Raw genomic sequence first — 21,104 nt, forward strand, 5'->3', positions numbered from 1 at the left:
CAGCATGCAAAGAAAACAACGCCATCAGAAACAACAGCTGCATCTGAGAAGACACTCAAGAGAGACCAGCACCAAACCGGGCAATCAAAGAGCAGTCTGGTAATTAATTAAGTTTAGAGATTGTTCCAAATTAGCTGCTGATCTTATTTACCAATGCCATTTATTAGAGAAGCATTTTTTTTCCCCCAGTCAGGACAAGAGTACATGTTTATAAAGGTGAAAATCTTACTCCCAGGAATAGGAACTGTGTGGGATTCCCCTTCCTGAAATACCTCTTCCAGGATGTTCCTCCTGTGCTCACAACTGTTCATGGCTCTTCTTTCCACTGCATCAAATATATGTCATTTTGATTGGCTTTCAAGATATTCCACTACCTGGCCTCATTCTTTCTTTCTTTTTAAAAGAGTTATTTATTAATTTGAGAAACAGAATGAGAGAGAGAGAGAGAGAGTAGGGGAAGGGGCAAAGGAAGAGGAACAAGACTCCTCCCTGAGAGCGGAGCCCAAGGTGGGGCTTGATCTCTTGGCCTTCAGATCAAGACCCAAGCTGAAATCAAGAGTCAGATGCTCAAATGACTGAACCACCCAGGAGCACACACCCATGCTCCCTCCATCCCCTCCCTGGCCTCATTCTTTACAGCAAAATTTCTAATTATATGTGGGACTCTTTCTGCTTTGGCTAGTTTAGAAAGAGTGCTGGTGCTGTTCCCTTTACCTGGACCACCCCGTCCGCTTCCCTCCCACTTACTCAAACACTAACCTGGCTTCAGAACCCACTTCTTCTTCTTCTTCTTCTTTTTTTTTTTTTTTAAAGATTTAATTGATTTATTTGACAGAGAGAGACACAGAGAGAGAGGGAACACAAGCAGGGGGAAGTGGGGGAGGGAGAAGCAGGCCTCCTGCCAAGCAGAGAGCCTAACTTGGGGCTCAATCACACAGTCCTGGGATCATGACCTGAGCCAAAGGCAGATGCTTAACAACTAAGCCACCCAGGAGCCCTCAGAACCCACTTCTAGATTTCCTTTCTACAGAGATGCAACTGTTCTGAATTCTCCTAACTGTCAATGAGTTCATTTTCAATTCCCTCAGCACTTGAGAACAGTCATGATCCCTCAGACAAGTCAGTCCTCTATCTCTTCATTTAACAGAAACAACCTTCTTATTTCGTTACTCTTTGAAGTAATTTAGTCTTTTCCAGTACCTTTGAAGGCCACGTGGCACCTTCCTGATAACATCTTCATCTCTTTCCCTCAAGAAGAACCCCACTGTAAATTTTTGGGTGAGAGTTGCTCGAGTATATACACCTGGACCTAAAATGGAAGTTGTAAGTTTTAGGCATCTTCAACTTTACCAAGGTATTCCCAACAGTTTTATAAAGTGCTCATAACAGTTTATATTCCACTAGGGAAGTAGACTCTGAGGCAGAGATTATGTGCAGAAAAGTTATTAGGGAGAACTCTTGGGATCAGCACCAAGTGGTGGATGAGAAAGGGAAGGGGTTGAAGCCGTGCTGGACAAAAGAAGAGGGAGAAGCTGGGCTATAAGGCAATCTCAAGGAAAGCCTCCATTCACTCACAGGGAGTTTTCAATCTGAGGTACTTCAGAGTTGTCCCTCCCTGGGGCTGGGGGGCTGGGCCTCTACAATCCCACGTGGCCATGCATTAGCTATAGAGTACCAGAGGGAGACTACATCACTCTGGGCAAGACAATTTTCTTTAGCGGTTTATGACGTGGCCATAAACCGAGTTCCCATAATGCGTCAGTTGTGTCTGGGCTCTCCATTCTGTTCCATCAGTCTGTTTGTCTTTCCTGGGCCATGTACCACACTCGCATAATCACCATTCCTCCACTGTAGCTATAAACCCATTTTGTGAGAATTTTCTTAAAATACCGAGTCTTCCTGTCTAAAAAAGTGGTTTATCTTTCCAGATATTGAAATCTCCTTTAATGTCTATCAATAAAGTTCATAATTATCTCCATAAATGTCTTACATACGTTCTGTTAGATTCATTCCCAGGTACCTTGTACTTTTTGTAGCTATTCTAAGTGGTGTTTTCCAGCAGATCGTTGCTAGTGTTTAGAAACACAGTAAATTTTTTTAAAAAGATTTTATTTATTTATTTGACAGACAGAGATCACGAGTAGGCAGAGAGGCAGGCAGAGAGAGGAGGAAGCAGGCTCCCTGCTGAGCAGAGAGCCCGATGTGGGGTTCAATGCCAGGACCCTGGGATCATGACCTGAGCCGAAGGCAGAGGCTTTAACCCACTGAGCCACCCAGGCGCCCCCAGAAACACAGTAAATTTTTATTCTGATCTAGTTATCTTCTGAAATTCTTACATTAATTCTAATAATTTATCTGTAGATTCATCCCGCTTTTCCAGTAATTACATCTATTTCATATTATCAAACTGACAATAAGTTTCTGTAAGAATTCATTACAATACAAAGATGTGTAAAATCAAGGTAATCATTTCCCTCCTCTGCTGCCGTATTTCACACTCTGTGTCTTCATCTTCTTGAGTTTACCAGTGTTAACAACCTTCCATGCATTTGCCCTTGTTCTTTCAGTATGTGTACCAATATTCGGGGAATTTTATATGCTTTTGCTGGGATGAGACCATAAGAAACACATTATTCTGCAAACTGCTTCCCCCCCCACCTTGCCTATTACCATGAAGTTCCATTATTCCATCCTTTTTTCTAATATCGTCACACTTTTTGCTTAGATGAACTCATCTCATGTACGCTAGCTGGGGTTTTTTTTTTTTTTGCTTGGTTGGTTTGAGTGCCTTACTCCTGAAAAAGATAAACACCGCTGTGGCTAATGAGCAGGCCAAATATGAAGACGTTCGTGAAAAGATCGCTGAACTAGTTACTCATATAAGTATTAAGTTTAAATAAAACATTTAAGGTATCTATATATCTTTTGTGAATGACTCACACTGTGATCGACTTGTTTGATTACTGGACATGGAGTGAGACACACATACTGAGGGACTAAGTCTGTTAAAGTGTAAAGTTATGAGCAGAGACACAAGCCAAAGAGGTTAGTGCTTAGCAAAAGACCTGTGAGACCTCTGAATAAACTAACACTTTGACTGGTGGTGTCCTCTGGTAATGTAGTGTAGATTCCAGTTGTCTCAGAGGTCCTCTGCTGTGCCACATGGATCACGTCTGTCCCGTGGGATTAAGTGACAGCAGAAACTGTCCCAGTCAAGCTGCCAGTAATTTGACTGAGATTTGAAAGCAGTAATCTCGTAGTGATTTTAAGCTAGAACCCAAGGAAGTAAACATAACAAGACTTGGGGATTCTTGTTATGTCTTCGCAGTAGAGCATTCTACTCTATGACAGCATATAACATCCCGTTATGTCAAAAATCTTGAACACATGGAGCCTTCTGCAGAAGCATGATGTGTTATCTGCCAATAAGATATTAAACTAACCAAATTCATCTGGTGTTTTCTGTAAATAATTCACTATTGTTGTCTAGCATCTTGTAAGTATTGACTGTGTTTGTGAAAACAGAATTCTGGGAATGACTTATCCTATTTTCTGGGATTTCACTGAAGAAAGAGCACATTGTTTCACTTGTGCATTTCATGTCAGCAATGTTTTACTATTATAATTTCCTGTTAATATTTTATTCTTAGGACCACGAAGTCAAAATATTTTCCAAACTGAGTTGTTACTTCTTTGAAAATTAATAGTATATATATTTCACAATTTTCACAATCATCATTAACAACAAGCATTAAGTGTGTATCATATAGGAGGCCCTATTGCATAGACTTTGGAGGATACTAGAATATACGGCACACGGTTTCTGCTACCCAGGAGTTGACGGTCTAGATGGAAGATAAGATGCCAACAGAAGTTATAAAAGATAATAATAATACCAGCTTTTTTATGGATTACGATGTTCTGCTAATATGATAAGTGTTTTTATAATCCTCACAATAACCCAACATGATAGGTAGTATGTCCTACTACCATTTTACAAATGAGAATACCAAACTTAACAGAAATTTTGAACGTGATTGTAAAGATTTATTCCGTTCTTCAATAATGATCCCCTCTTGAGTATCAGAATTATAGTATGTAAGAATTCAAGGGGTGGAGAGCTCTGTTGGGTAGGATTTGATCTGAGCTTTATAGCATAGCTGGGTTTTTAGTTCATGGAGAAGAAGAGGGAGAGCAAGCAAGCAAGGGGAAAGGTACTCCCAGAGGTTGAAACCATGAAAGCAAATTGAGTGAGAACAGTTGGGATAAGCAGGAGAGTGAAAGTGAAATCCTACCAACACTTCTAATAGACGGGGAAAGGTGTTTTGGGACAAGCTGTTGAGTGCTTTAGGTATGAAACTAAGAAGTTTAGACTTCATTCCGTAGGAAGTGGTGATTCAAAAATGATGCAACACATGTTCAAATAATTTAAATGATAATAGTACAATATGCAAATTTTAAAAAATCAATAATACAGATGTATAGAAAAGAATAAAGCAAAAATTCCCCTCCCTCCCACCATAACATAATTTTACTTCCCAGAAACAGTCACCGTTAATACTTTGGGTTCTTACCCCCCCCAGCTTTTTTAAATTCATAAAAATGTACATCTACTTTTTAACACAAGTGGAATATATCATCATGTTTTTCGGGCGTCTGTTTTTGTTTTGTTTTGTTTTACTCAGTAATGGACCAGAAATACCACTGTACGTTAATATATGCTATGAGGACTCTTGGATAGCCCCAAGCATTTCAAAGCTTGGATGTACTAAAATGAAAAAAAAAATTTTAGAAAAAATATATTAATATAACCTATATTGCAATAAATATCTTTGTATGATTATTTTCCTTGCCCAATTATTTCTTTAGGCTACATTCCTAAAAGTGGAATTGCTGGATACATACACATTAAAATTTGGTATATGTTTTCAAATTGTCCTCTGGAAAAATCACATTATTTTCTACAGTCAAAGAAAGTGTTTTGGAGTGCTTTTTTCTCTGCACCTTCACCAACACCTGATCTTATCAACAAAGAAGCTTTTTTGAAGCTTTTTGAGCAAGGTTGTGACATGATCATAACTGTAGTGTGTCAGGGAGCTGACTAATTCCAGATCATTGTTTTAAATGCATGATTTGTTGTCTATTTTAAGTCTTAAAGCCAACAACGAGATAGTCAGACACCTTGGAAATGAAGATTTCTAATATATTAAAAAGTCGGCTGAACTTAATAAATCTCACCTGCCAGCATACTAATTTTACTACATGAAGACAATGGTTCTCAAACCTTGTGCACTGAAATCATCTGGGGAGCTTTAAAGACTATCAATGTCTGGGTCCCATGTCCAAAATTCTCATTTACTTGATCTGAACCTGGGCATTGAGATTTTTTTTTCAAAGCCCCTTAGGTGAGTCTAACATGAGACACAATTGAGAATTCCTGCTTTAAACATTAATTTTAAAAGTTTCTGAACTCCATGCCCACCCACCTCATACAAATTCCTGATGTAGCTTCCTTTTTCTGAGGCTGTCTTGAAAGTATAATATGTGTTCCACATTTTGGGGAGATCTCCTTAGATTCCAACCAGGCACTATATAGTAACAGTCTGAAGAAATTTATACTTCTTTTTTTGGCAAAGATCCTGGATTGTATTCCAAGGCTTAATTTCATTTCTATACTTTTAAGCCACAAAGGCTAAGAAATAAGAAGTATTCACCAGCCTTGAGTGAGACATTCTGTTAGGACTCAGATGAATTAAATAGAGGTCTGATTAATCTGCTGAAAACTAACAAAATGACAAACATGGTTCTTAGAACATTCCTTGGAAGGGGAAATGTTAAGTTAGGAGCTCTGGCCTGACTGACATGTGGGAGAAAGAAGGATTTATACAAGGCAATAATAGTAGAATTATGAATGACTAGTCTAGGGGAGAATTGTTCTTCAAGTATTTTAACTTGTGAGTTCCAATTTTTTCCATCTTGTTACTCTAAAATCTTCAAACATATTCACTGTAATTAATGGCATTGAAAGGATAATCCCATCATTTTTTGAGGGATGACTGTCCCCTGGCTTTGCTGGCCAGGACAATGAATAACTCACTTGCCATAGACCTCAGGATATTTTGGTACTCCATGTCAACCTGTTGTTGCCAAGCAGCAGCTGACACGTGAAAGAGAGCTTCTGCCCTTCAGAGATGGAAACTGATCTCTAAGCATTGCAATTCTGAGTTTCATATTTTCCTGGGTTGGTAACTTTCTAGGTATTATGAGAAGCAGGCTGCTGATCTTTGGCAACAGCATCTCACTGCAAGCAGGATGTCCCTGCCCATGGGTGTGATAGTAAACCAGCTCTGTGGGGCAGGAGTCATGCGGGAGTGGGCTGATTTCCAACATTTGCCAATTTCTGTGGTGTAAATGCTCCCATTGTGACTGATTTTAGGTTACCAAGGTCTAATTAACAGCACTCAAAATCATGAATATTTAACAGTCAGTTCTCACCCTCTTGTTCTAGTATGCTGCTGATTCAACCTCACCAAGAATCAACAGTCTTGGTTTTCTGGTGAGTAACAATAGATTGACAGCTAAAAGACACGGCAATTATTAGACTTGAGTCCATTTTGTTATTTAAAATTCAGTGTAAGTGGGACACCTGGGTGCCTCAGTTGGTTAAGTAACTGCCTTCGGCTCAGGTCATGATCCCAGCGTCCTGGGATCGAGTCCCACATCAGGCTCCTTGCTCAGCGGGGAGCCTGCTTCTCCCTCTGCCTCTGCTGCCACTCTGCCTGCCTGTGCTTGCGCGCTCTCTCTCTCTGGCAAATAAATAAATAAAATCTTTTAAAAAAATAAATAAATAAAATTCAGTGTAAGTAAGCAGCAAAGCCCAGCTCACACTTAGATCACAAGCTTCTCAGCATGGACTTTCAAAGACTCTAAGGTCTAACAATGTGAAAGCTTAGCTATTAGCACTTTTAGGAGGTTTATTTATAAGAATTTTATAAGAATTTTAGTCTAAAGTAAAATAATTATTTGGGGCTAGCACCATGGAATTTGTTGAAATTTAAAGTATATTCAATCTAACAACTAAATCAAATTATTAGCAGTAATGGTTGCATGCTTGACCAGGCTCCTTTTTTCTCATGAAGTTCAAATGCTCTTTGAGAAGACAGCAGTTGTTCCAGATCCCATTTTGTTTGACCCAGCTATAAGTTGTAATCTCTTTACTTTAGAGAAAGTTTTTATTTTCCTTGTGAAGTTCTGTGTCCCTCAAGGGGATGCCTTCCAGATAGAAAGAGGCACTGGTTGGTTCCTATATGGAAAAAAAAAACTATCCATATCATCTTAGGAAATGATCATTTTTTAATACATCTGTTTGTAGGAGGTAGTCATTATTTTATTTAGCACAATTCCCTTAAAAATATATGAAATGTGTGGGTAAAACCTGTCAGTTCATTACTATTTGAAATAATCATATGTATGTGCTTTCTATGGCACCATGTCTTAAAAACTGCTTATTATATCACCATACAAAGATAATAACACCTTGCATTTGTAAAGAGGTTGAGAGTATTCAGGAGTCTCAATAAATGTTAGTTTGTATCCTTACTTGTGTCTTCAATGTGTAAATTAGTATCCTTCCTTGTAAAAACAACACAAAAATAATACCTACTTCATGGGGTTATTGTGCGGATTAAATGAGATTATATGAATAGAGCACTTAGCATAAGCTTGGCATTTAGCACAATAAAAAAATCAAGAAACTTTGTTTCTTTTACAGTCTTATTCTTTTGCCCCTTTTAGGGTTCTTTAATTATTCTAATCTCATATGATCTATTAAAGTCATATGAAGTAGATAAGTAGATAAGAGTAGAAAATAGATAAGAGCCCTTTTATTTTTAGATTTTATTTTTTTATTTTGAGAAAGAGCACACGTATGAGTGATGGTGGGGGGGAAGAGAGGAAGAGGAAGAGACAGAAAATCTTAAGAGGGCTCCATGCCTAGCAGAGTCTGATACGGGGCCAGATCTCACAGTTCTGAGATCATGACCTGGGCTTAGACCAAGAGTCGGACGCTTAACTGACTAAGCCACCCTGGTGCCCCTATTATAGACATTTTATTTTATTTTTTAAAAAGATTTTATTTTTTTGACATACAGAGATCACAAGTAGGCAGAGAGGCAGGCAGAGAGAGAGAGAGGGCGAAGCAGGCTCCCTGCTAAGCAGAGAGCCTGATGTGGGACTCAATCCCAGGACCCCAAGATTATGACCTGAGCCAGAGGCAGAGGCTTTAACCCACTAAGCCACCCAAGCGCCCCTATTACAGACATTTTAAAGATAAGAAATGAAGGCTCAGAAAAATCAAGAGTTTGATTTCCCCATTTGATTTGAATTCCCCAGATGGTATAGCTGGTAAATGGCGACCTGAGATGGATTTTCCATTATAATACATTAAATATAATTGATCATAATACTATTTTGTTGACTCAAAAGAGGGTTAAACTGATAAACAGCAGTAAAAGCAATATTCTAATTCAGAAGATTTTTTTTCATTCACAAGTAATGTAAATATTGCTAGCTATTGATTTTGGAAATATTATTATTTTTTGAAATTGACCATAAGTGTCTATTGGTTGCAATAGCAGAAACTATTTCTAAATGTTTCCTGTGTGCTGAGCACTATTTTCATGGCTTTATCCCTTTTGATTCCCCAGAACAACCCTCTATGGCAGGAATTCTATTCTTTTTACATATAATTGTTAATAGCTAACACTACCACCATTTAGTCTGTGCTAGAAACTGTGTCCGAGTGTTTCACATGTATTATCTCATTTTAAGCAGCCCGACTGCCTTCTGAGATAGGGAGACACTGTGATTACTATTCCAGTTTGCTAATGAACATGATATATAGACACATTTGCTGGAATTATAGAGCAGGCAACTTTTTATTAGACACTATCTCTGTGTAATTACATAATTTAAAGGTTCAGCCAGGATTATCTTTCTAGAGCCAGTTGCATTCAAAATAATCACTGAAGTCCAGATTGGAGAGAAAACAGTTGTTGGGACAAAATTCTGTTCCAGTATGTTTGTGCCTTCCCTGATACTACCCTTCTCCCAGAGTTGTAGGATAACAAAACGAGCTATGAAAAACTTGAATTCTGAGGAGTCATTGTATTAGTCCGGCCCTATCCCATTTGAGTAAAAATAAACTCAGTTTGGCAACTGCACACTGAAGAGTAAACTATTCTTAACACCCAGCAACACATCATAGCCTTTCCAAAGATAAAAACGGTGATGGGGTCAAAGAAGTATGTTGTTTCAGGGCATATGTTGCTATTATTAAAACAATCTCTCTGCAGGAAGTATACACAGACAGTGCACAAAAACAGGAAAGTCACTCAGGAACCTGCTTTAAAGCTCCTGGTCTGACTGAACTCATGAAGTTGCCCTAAAGTCACAAGGAATGGAGATCACAAATTAGAAGTCTCTCGAAGAACATAGCTTTTCTCCTGCATTAACTCAGACAATACTGTATTTTCAATCTTGTGAAAACTGATCCTGATGGACTAAGGAATATAACTTTTTACACCAACCTCATCATTTTACAGATAAAGAAACTAAGATTACTTGGATATCTATCTAGTGCTTTTGCCTGCCCAGAATTCACTTCCCCTTCTGGTAACAACCCATCCCATGGAATTTTCTTTGGTACTCCTCTCTGATTCATGATCTTCCTGTTTTTAGAGGGCTAATCCCAGATCCAAGTTCAGGAATGGGCATAAACCAGGCATGGACAAAGGAGAACACACTAAGCATTCACTGACAGGCACAAACCTAAATGATTTAATATAAGTTAAAGTAAATCCAAGACCCCAACATTAATGCCCAAACTAGGACTATATTCCAAGCACCAATGCTCTTTTAATACCATCATGCCACAGAACCTCTATAAGTTAAAGAAAAAGTTATTAGTAATTTAAAAAATAATCGTAGGTTCCACTCTAATACTGATAAGTCAGACTGTCTCAGCATCAATGCTACTTCCTGTTTATACATAAGAATACGTGCAATGTATGCCCACATTTCCTCCTATTTCCTAAGGAGAGTAACAACTTCTACTGGGGAACAGAGAGAACAATGATAATTTACTACTCTATATTCAGTATTCCTCTAAGCTTAAAAAACAAAAACAAAAACAAAAAACCAAAAAATCATCCTATGGCACTAAGATCCCTCAATCTATTTTATCTTATGATGGCTGCACTATGATTTACAGCTATGTGAAAAGCGGCTAAGGAAGAAATGCGAGGGAGCACAGTATTCCTTAATGCTTACTGTAGTTGCTCTGGAGGGACTAGATCAGAACTAACTTCCCCTCATTCCATTATTTTCCCATTTGGGGGACAATATTATATTTCAAGAATGAGTAAGCTTATACTTTTCAAAAAATCTCTTCAAAGATCAGTTATCTGTGCTTCAAATTATTCATTCTTTTTAAAATTCTCTTTTCTATTGTTGCCATTAATCTCATCCTTAATTCTGCCAGGAGAAAAGGCTGTGACTCAAGCTCGAGGCTGCTGGGCCTGTCCCAGGCTGTCATGTTCCTACGAGTGCCTGTGTGAAAGTGTGGCTGGGTCATGGCTCCCAGGAAGACAGTCAACTCCCAGGAAAGCAGGGAATAAGGTAAGAAGAAGCTTTAGGAATGACCCACATCAGTTTTAACTAACCATATCGATGTGGTCTCTCATGACCTCAGGAAATTTGGAAATTACTTAAAATTATATTTGGGTGTCACGGTTGGCCCCAAACACGTCTGAATTCCTTATCTTTTGCAAAACAGTTGTGTACTCCACACCCTCATCTGTCTCAGCTCTGCCTCACTGCCTACATCTGATACGTCATCAAGTATCAGCATGTGTTCTTCGCCATTCTCATATTGCCATTTCATTAACTGTTGTGTGGACTAACAGTTTCTCAGCTGCCAGGCTCCCTTTTCCTTTACTCCTCCACAGGGATCTTTAACAGTCCAAACCTAATCCTGCCCCTCCCACACCACAACTCCACCCACAACTCAGAACCATTCAGTGGTTCCTTACTTCCCTCAAGATAACATCTACAGTTTCCTAGGATGACATTCAAGGACTGCCAGGATCTGTCCTCTCTATCATTTCAGCATCAACTGTCCCAAGCTCCTGGACACTCATGGCCTCACTTCAGGCACATCCAGCTACTGGAGTTACTCGTCTGTACAAATCACTACTGCCCTCTGGAAAACCTTGATCCTTCTATCTGGGGGTAAACAATTCACAGCCATTGACAAAAGAGTTTGTATTGTGTGGTTGCTTTGGTGTAAAACATTGGATGATTCATACATAGGCTTCCAAATGCACAGTGCGTTTCCACAGGAACAGACAAGAAACTGGCAATGTTTGTTGCTTCTGGATAGGAGAACTATGGAACAGGACATGTAAGGGTAGAAGAAAGACTTTTCACTCTATTCTCCTTTGTACCTTCAGAATTTTGTACCACGTAAATATGTCAACAATTTGACTAAAGGGAAAGATACTTCTACTTTATGAACCAGCAGTTTCACTCGTTGGTATAAACACAAAAGAAGTGAATGCTTATGTTCTCCAAAAGACATGGACAAGAATATTTGTAGCAGTTTTTCTCATAATAGGTAAAACTTGAAAACATTCCAACTGTCCATCAACAGGAAAATGGATCTATACATTGAATTGTATTTATTGAATGGAATACCATATAGCAATAAAAAAGAATAAACCATGATACCTTCTATTAGGGCAAGAACATTGAGCCAAAGGATTCCACACAAAAGGGTAAATACTGAAAGATTCTACTTATTGCAAGATCAAATACAGGCAAAAGTAATCAATGGTGATAGAAGGTCAGAATAGTGATTACCTCTGACAAGAGTAGGGTATGGAGGGTATGGTGGATTTTACTGTATGTATGTTAATGGAATTTTTAAAACTTTTAAAAAGCATAAAAAATGCATGCTACTGGGGAGGACTCAAGATGGCAGAGGGGTAGCAAACTGAGATGACATCGGGTAGCAGGAGTTCAGCTAGTTATCAATCCATTGCAAACACCCACAAACCCAACAGGAGATCAAAGAGAAGAAGAGCAGCAATTCTAGAAACAGAAAATTGACCACTTTCTCAAAGGAAGGACGTGTGGAGAAGTGAATCTGAAGCGAATAGAAAGACCATGGGGGGAGGGGCCGGTTCCCAGCAAGTGGTGGAGAAGTGGAGCACAAAATCAGAACTTTTAGGAAGTCTGCTCCACTGAGGGACATTGTTCCAGAGGCTAAGCGTGGGTGAAGCCCTCCTGGGGACAGTGTAGTCTCTGGTTCCATGGGGTCACAGAAGGATCGGGGGTGTCTGAGTGTAGCAGAGCTCACAGGTTTCAGAGCAGGGAAGCCAGCTACAGAGACGGAGCCAGGGAGTGAGCTCTCAGCTGGGGGATATCTTAAACTGCTCTGTGGCACATTCAGGCCACTGCTCTTTGAGCAGGGACCCCACAAGGGGCAGATCCGGGGAGACCTACCTTCCTCCGCTGAAGAGCAGAGCGGCAGGAATCTGCTGGGTTTGGAGACTCCAAATGGAGCCATGCACCAGAAACGCTCGGTCACAGGCTGGGTGACCTTGGAGCATAGCTGGAGACCAGGGAGACCAGAGAGATGGGAGTGATTGAGTGCTTTTCCCCGAGGGCACAATGAGGAGTGGGGCCCCAAGCTCTCGGCTCCTCTGGGCCAGAGATTGGGAGGCCGCCATTTTCATTCCTGTCCTCCAGAGCTCTACAGAAAGCATTCAGAGAACAAAATCTCCCGAAAGCGAACTCGAGCAGATTACTTAGCCTGGCCCCTGGCAAGGGCAGCACAATTCCGCCTTGGGCAAAGACATTTGAGAATCACAGGCAACAGCCCCATGCCCAGAAGATCAGCAAGAACATCCAAACAAGACCAAGCTCACTGATCAAGAACACTGGAATTACAGAGGAGGGGAAAGCAAAGCATGGAATTCATGGCGTTCTCCCCATGATTCTTTACTCTTGCAAAGTTAATTAAATTAAAAAATTTTTTTTTCTTATTCTAATTTTTTCTACTTTTCCTCTTTCCTTTTTTGACTTTGTTTAACTAGTTTATCTTAACAATACCATTCTTAAAAAATCTTTTTTTTTTAAAGATTTTTATTTATTTATTTGATAGACAGAGATTACAAGTAGGCAGAGAGGCAGGCAGAGAGAGAGGAGGAAGCAGGCTCCCCATTGAGCAGAGAGCCCGATGTGGGGCTCGATCCCAGGACCCTGGGACCACGACCCGAGCCGAAGGCAGAGGCTTTAACCCACTGAGCCACCCAGGCGCCCCTTAAAAAATCCTTTTAAACCTTCATTATTATAGCCATATTTTATCCTTCATTGTATGTAACTTTATTTTTTGTATACATATAGGGTTTTTTCTTCTAAAAATTTTTGGGATACAATTTCTTCTAATAGATCAAAATATACCCTAAGTCTAGCACAGGTCTTTGTTTTAATCTCCAGCCTGAGCAAATTCTTTCCACTTTCTTTTTCCAACCAACTTATCAACTTCTTCTTTTAGAAATTTTTAAAAATTTTTTCATTTTTACAGTCATATTCCATCCCTTCATCGTGTTTGCCTTTATTTTTGTATATATATAAGTTTTTTTTTCTTTAAAATTTTGGGAGGTAGTTTCTTTTAAGAGAGCAAAATACACCCAAAATCAAGTGGGTGGCTCTGTTCTAGTCACCAGTCTAATATATATATTCTTTTTAATTTTTTTAAAAAATTAAAAAAAAATTCTTTTTTACCCCCTTTCTTCTTCCTCACATTTAGGGTCTCTTCTGATTTGGTTAGTATACATTTCTCTGGGGTCTTTGTCACCCTTTTAGTATTTTATTCTCTCATTCATATATTCTTATCTAGATAAAATGAGAGGCAGAAAAACTCATCGCAAAAAAAAGAACAAGAGACAGTACTGAAGGCTAGGGACCTAATCAATACGGACATTGGTAATATGTCAGATCTAGAGTTCAGAATGACGATTCTCAAGATGCTAGCTAGGCTGAAAAATGGCATAGAAGATATCAGAGAAACCCTGTCTGGAGAAATAAAAGCCCTTTCTGGAGAAATAAAAGAACTAAAATCTAACCAACCTGAAATTTAAAAAGCTATTAATGAGGTGTAATAAAAAATGGAGGCTCTTACTGCTAGGATAAATGAGGCAGAAGAGAGAATTAGTGATACAGAAGACCAAATGGTGGAGACTAAAGAGGCTGAGCAAAAGAGAGACAAACAACTGAACCACGAGGGGAGAATTCGAGAGATAAGTGATACCATAGATGAAACAACATTAGAATAATTGGGATTCCAGAAGAAGAAGAAAGAGCGAGGGGGGCAGAAGGTACAGTGGAGTGAATTATTGTAGAGAATTTCCCTAATATAAGAAAGGGAACAAGCATCAAAATCCAGGAGGCACAGAGAACCCCCCCACAAAATCAATAAAAATAGGTCCACACCCCGTCATCTAATAGTAAAACTTACAAGTCTCAGTGACAAATAGAAAATCCTGAAAGTATCCTGGGACAAAAGTCTGTAACATACAATGGTAAAAATATTATATTGGCAGCAGACTTGTCCACAGAAACCTGGCAGGCCAGAAAGAACTGGCATGATCTATTCAGAGCACTATGTGAGAAAAAACATGCAGCCAAGAATACTATATCCACCCAGGCTATCATTGAAAATAGAAGGAGAGATAAAAAGCTTCCAGGACAAACAAAATTAAAAGAATTTGTAAACACCAAACCACCCCTACAGGAAATATTGAAAGGGGTCATCTAAGCAAAGAGAGAGCCTAAAAGTAGTAGACCAGAAAGGAACAGAGACAATATACAGTAACAGTCACCTTATAGGCAATGGCACTAAATTAATATCTTTCAATAGTTACCCTGAATGTAAATGGGCTAAATGCCCCAATCAAAAGACACAGGGTATCAGAATGGATTAAAAAAACAAGACCCAGGCCACCTGGGTGGCTCAGTGGGTTAAGTCTCCGCCTTTGGATCAGGTCATGATCCCAGGGTCCTGGGATTGAGGCCTGCATCAGACTCTGTGCTTAGTAGGAGCCTGCTTTCCCCTTCTCTCTGCCCCTCTCTGCCTACTTGTGATCTCTTTCTCTCTGTCAAATAAATAAATTTTTTTAAAATATTAAAAACAAAACCAACCAACCAACCAACCAACCAAAAAAAACGAAGATCCATTGATATGCTGTTGCAAGGGACTCATTTTAGACCCAAAGACATCTCCAGATTTAAAGTAAGGGGGTGGAAAACCACTTACCAAGCTAATGGACATCAAAAGAAAGCTGGGGTGGCAATCCTTATACCAGACAAATTAGATTTTAAACCAAAGACTATAATAAGAGGAAGGACACTATATAATATGTACAGGGTCTATCCAACAAGAAGATTTAACAATTTTAAATACCTATGCCCATAACATGGGAGCAGCCAATTACATAAACCAACTAATAACAAATTCAAAGAAACACATCTACAATAATACAATAATAGTAGGGGACTTTAACACCCCCCTCACTGAAATGGACATATCATCTAAGCAAAAGATCAATGAGGAAACAGACTTTAAATGACACATTGGACCAGATGGATGTCACAGATATATTTGGAACATTCCATCCCAAAAAACCAGAATAACATTCTTCTCTAGTGCACATGGAACATTCTCCAGAATGGTTCACATCCTGGGTCACAAATTGGGTCTCAACCGGTACCAAAAGATTGGGATCATTCCCTGCATATTTTTTGGATCACAGTGGTCTGAAACTAGCACTCAGTCACAAGAGGAAAGTTGGAAAGAACTCAAATATATGGAGGCTAAAGAGCATCTTACTAAAGAATGAATGGGCCAACCAGAAAATTAAAGAAGAATGTTACAAAAAATTCATGAGAACAAATGAAAATGAAAACACAATTCAAAATCTTTGGGACACAGCAAAGGCGGACCTAAAAGGAAAGTATAAAGCAACACAAACCTTTCTTAAGAAACAAGAAAAGTCTCAAAAACACAACCTAACTCTACACCTAAGGGAGTGGGAGACAGAAGAGCAAATGAAGCCTAAAGTCAGCAGGAGAAGAGAAATACTAAAGATCAGAGCAGAAATCAATGAAATAGAAACCAAAAAAACAGTAGAATAGATTAACAAAACAAGGAGCTAGTTCTTTGAAAGAATTAATAAGATTGATAAACCCCTGGCCAGACTTATTAAAAAGAAAAGAGAAAGGACCCAAATCAATAAAATTATGGAACAGGAGAGATCACAACCAACACCAAAGAAATACAAACAATTGTAAGAACATATTATGAGCAACTATACACCAGCAAATTAGACAATTTGGAAGAAATGGATGCATTCCTAGAGACATATAAACCACCAAAACTGAATAAGGAAGAAACAGAAAACCTGAACAGATCCTGAAGCAGTCATCAAATTCTCCCAACAAACAAGAGCCCAGGGCCAGATGGCTTCCCAGGGGAACTTAAAGAAGAATTAGTACCTATTCTCCTGAAACTGTTCAAAAAAATTGAAATGGAAGGAAAACTTCCAAACTCGTTTTATGAGGCCAGCATTACCTTGATCCCAAAACCAGACAAAGACCCCATCAAAAAACAGAATTACAAATTAATATCCCTGATTGACATGGATGTGAAAATTCTCACCAAAATACTAGCCAATAGGATCCAACAGTACATTAAAAGGATTATTCACCATGACCAAGTGAGATTTATTTCTGGACTGCAAGGCTGGTTCAACATCTGCAAATCAATCAATGTGATATAATATATTAGTAAAAGGAAGAACAAGAACCATACAATACTCTCAATAGATGCAGAAAAAGCATTTGATAAAGCACAGCATCCTTTCTTGATCACAACGCTTCAGAGTGTAGGCATAGAGAGTATATAACTCAATATCATAAAAGCTATATATGAAAAGCCCACAGTGAATATCATTCTCAATGGGAAAAACTGAGAGCTTTCCCCCCAATTCAGGTACATGGCAGGGATGTCCACTATCACCACTGCTATTCAACACAGTATTAGAAGTCCTAGCCTCAGCAATCAAACAACAAAAAGAAATTAAAGGCATCCAAATTGGCAAAGAAAAAGTCAAACTCTCAGTTTGAAGATGATATGATACTTTATGTGGAAAACCCAAAAGACCCCACTCCAAATCTCCTAGAACTCATACAGGAATTCAGTAAAGAGTCAGTATATAAAATCATTGCACAGAAATCAGTTGCATTTCTACACACCAACAAGAAGACAGAAGAAAGAAAATTAAGGAGTCAATCTCATTTACAATTTTACCCAAAACCATAAGATACCTAGAAATAAACCTAACCAAAGAGGCAAAGAATCTGTACTCAGAAAACTATAAAGTACTCATGAAAGAAGTCAAGAAAGACACAAAGAAATGGAAAAATGTTCCATACTCATGGATTGGGAGAACAGATACTGTGAAAATGTCTATGCTACCTAAAGCAATCTACCCATTTAATGCAATCCCTATCAAAATACCATCCACTTTCCCCCCCAAAGAAATGGAACAAATAATCCTAAAATTTATATGGAATCAGAAAAGACCTCAAATAGCCAGAGGAATGTTGAAAAAGAAAGCCAAAGTTGGTGGCATCACAATTCCGGACTTCAAGCCCTATTACAAAGCTGTCATCATCAAGACAGTATGGTACTGGCACAAAAACAGACACACAGATCAATGGAACAGAATAAAAAACCCAGAAATAGGCCCTCAATTCTATGGTCACCTAATCTTTGACAAAGCAGGAAAGAATATTCAATGGAAAAAAAAGATACTGTCTTCAACAAATGGTGTTGGGAAAATTGGATGGCCACATGCTGAAAAATGAAACTGGACCATTTCCTTATACCACACACAAAAACTGAGTCAAAATGGATGAAATACCTCCATGTGAGAAAGGAATCCATCAAAATCCTTGAGAACAGAGGCAACAACCTCTTTGACCTCAGCCACAGCAACTTCTTCCTAGAAACATCACCAAAGGCAAGGCACAAATGACCTATTGGGATTTCATCAAGATCAAAAGCTTTTGCACAGCAAAGGAAACAGTCAACAAAACCAAAAGACAGCTAACAGAATGGGGAAAGATATTTGCAAATGGCATATCAGATAAAGGGTTAATATCCAAAATCTATAGAGAACTTATCAAACTCAACACCCAAAGAACAAATAATCCAATCAAGAAATGGGCAGGGGACATGAACAGACATTTCTGCAAAGAAGACATCCAGATGGCCAAGAAACACATGAAAAAGTGCTCCACATCACCGGCATCAGGGAAATACAAATCAAAACCACAATGAGATACGAATCAGAATGGCTAAAATTAACAAGTCAGGAAACAACAGATGCTGGCAAGGATGTGGAGAAAGGGGATCTCACTTTCCTACACTGTTGGTGGGAATGCAAGCTGGTGCAGCCACTCTGGAAAACAGCATGGAGATTTCTCAAAAAGTTGAAAATAGAGCTACCCCCTGACTTAGCAATTGCACTGGGTATTTCCCCTAAAGATACAAATGTACTGATCAGAAGGAGCACATGGGCTCAAATGTTTATAGTAGCAATATCCACAATAGCCAAACTATGGAAAGAATCTAGATGTCCATCCACAGAAAAATGGATAAAGAAGATACACACACACACACACACACACACACACACACACACACACACACAACGGAATACTATGCAGCCATCAAAAGAAATGAAATCTTGCCATTTGCAATGACATGCATGGAACTAGAGGGTATTATGCTGAGTGAAATAAGTCAACCAGGGAAAGACTATTATCATATGATCTCCCTGATATGAGGAATTTGAGAAGCAAAGTGGAGGGTTTAGGGGGTAGGGAAGGAAAAACTGAAATAAGATGGGGTCAGGAAGAGACAAACCATAAGAGACTCTTAACCTCACAAAACAAACTGAGGGCTGCTGGGGGTGGCGGGTACGGAGTGGTTGGGTTATGGACATTGGGGAGGGTATATGCTATGGTGAGTGCTGTGAAGCGTGTAAGCCTGACAATTCACAGACCTGTACCCCTGTGGCAAATAATACATTATATGTTAATTTAAAAAAATAAAAATAATTAAAAATAAAATTAAAAGGGCGCCTGGGTGGCTCAGTGGGTTAAAGCCTCTGCCTTCAGCTCATGTCATGGTCTCGGGGTCCTGGGATGGAGCCCCACATCAGGCTCTCTGCTAGGTGGGGAGCCTGTTTCCCCCTCTCTCTCTCTGCCTGCTTGTGATCTCTCTGTCAAATAAATAAGTAAAATCTTTTAAATAAATAAAAAAAATTAAAAAATGTATGCTACCAATTTGAAAAAAAGTAGATAAAATAAATTTTTAAAATTCCATATGTAAAATGATTTCTCCCTTTACATTGATAAAAGCCAAGGCAATTTCTATACTAAGAGTCGGTAAGGAAAAAACAAAGCAACATGGAAAATAACAAAAATTTCTGTAAAGAAAGAGAAAAGTTTGAAGTAACTATTGGTTGTAAAAATAAAATCCCCATTAAATCAATTACAAAACAGAAAGAAAACCAGAAATTTTCTATCATAACCTGAAAGCCCAAAAGAATGTGATGTATCCCTTTGACCAACCAGCGGCAAAAGTTTCTTTCACAAATTTATTAGACAAATTTTAGAAATATAGCTGAAGATAAGGGAACATAGATTGACCTTCTATCAGGGGACATCACAGTAACCTGGAGACAGAGCTCACTTTGTGGAAAAGTGGCAGCTCGAAATGGAAGTGACAAGGGCACTGACTAAGGTTTACCTGGCACACAGAGGCAGGCAATGGTGACCTTTGTAAGGAAAAGGACAGGAGAGTCAGGTAGTCCAAAGAAAGAGAAGGGGGCAAGGAAGAGACAAGGCTCTTCCGGAATGTTTACAAGTGAATTTAAAAAGGTGTGTAAAACTTTAAAATCAGCTGTATTTGACTATATCAGAGGGGCTCAAAAACAAGAGAAGGGCAGGGAGAGTTACCCAAAGTGAAAGCAACATGTGCTGCTTTTTAAAAAGGTTCTTTTTTTTCTTTCCCTGGTACCCCTGACCCCCATTTCCAGAGAGGCAGTAAGGTGCCAACAACAAGAGGTGTTTGCGTCAGCCTTCCACGCTCCCCAAATTTAATACTTTTAACTTGTCTGTCAGGTTTTTTTCCTCTTAATAAGCTCTCTCTCTCTCTTTAAATTAAAAAGTAACACAGTTTCATTGTAGAAAATCTGGGAAACACAGAACTTGAAGGAGAAGCCAAAAATCACTGACAAGATGACCATGGTAGGATTTCAGTATAGGACAACTTCTAATAGGTTGAGAACAGCCCAACAAAAGCAGGTCAGAGGTTCTCCCTCCCTAAGAACTCAGATGGTGTTTATTATAGGAGATCTGTCATTTTTATTTTCCTGGGGCATCTTCCTACCAGAAGTTCCATGAAGGTGGAGATTTTGTTTGTGTTGTTCACTTCCATATCCCGGAGCCTGCCACATAATAGACACTCCGGAAATATTTGTTGAATTAGCTATTTTTTTTCACATTTACTTACAAAGATTAGCTGCTACTTTTTATTCTCCCCCTCATAATTAAAACATTTTAATTCTTCTTCATGTCCCATTTCATGACTGTTCTTATTTATCAGAACAATGTAGTCATTAAATAAAAAATGTCTATTGAAACAAGGAAAATGTCAAATGTAGTCAAAATCTTTATGATTTATATTAACACCACATTGCATTTCTTCTGTGATGCCTTCTTGTGCATTCTCCTGAATATGAAAAAACAATTCCTTCCATTTCTTATGTTAATCTCTTGCTCACATAACTTATCAAAGAGAACCTGAAAATCAGTTTAATTCTAGAGCACTGCAGCTCATTTCTCCTTAAAAACCAAGATTTCTTTTTTAAATTTAAGTTGGGCTACTAATTATTTTCCCCCAAATTCAG

At 38.8% G+C, this 21,104-nt stretch overlaps 1 protein-coding gene across 1 annotated transcript in view; it reads right to left on the minus strand.

Moving 5' to 3' along the window:
* Nucleotides 1–1,162: 1,162 nt before the first annotated feature.
* NLN (neurolysin) overlaps nt 1,163–21,104 on the minus strand; it is a 142,800-nt gene continuing 122,858 nt past the window's right edge. Inside the window, exon 14 of the mRNA XM_032336109.1 lies at nt 1,163–1,309. Within this exon, the coding sequence (XP_032192000.1) occupies nt 1,167–1,309 (143 nt within the window). The 3' untranslated portion in view covers nt 1,163–1,166. The remainder of the gene's footprint in view (nt 1,310–21,104) is intronic.

Source organism: Mustela erminea, chromosome 3 (genome assembly GCF_009829155.1).
Source record: "Mustela erminea isolate mMusErm1 chromosome 3, mMusErm1.Pri, whole genome shotgun sequence".
In the NCBI taxonomy this organism is placed as follows: Eukaryota; Metazoa; Chordata; class Mammalia; order Carnivora; family Mustelidae; genus Mustela; species Mustela erminea.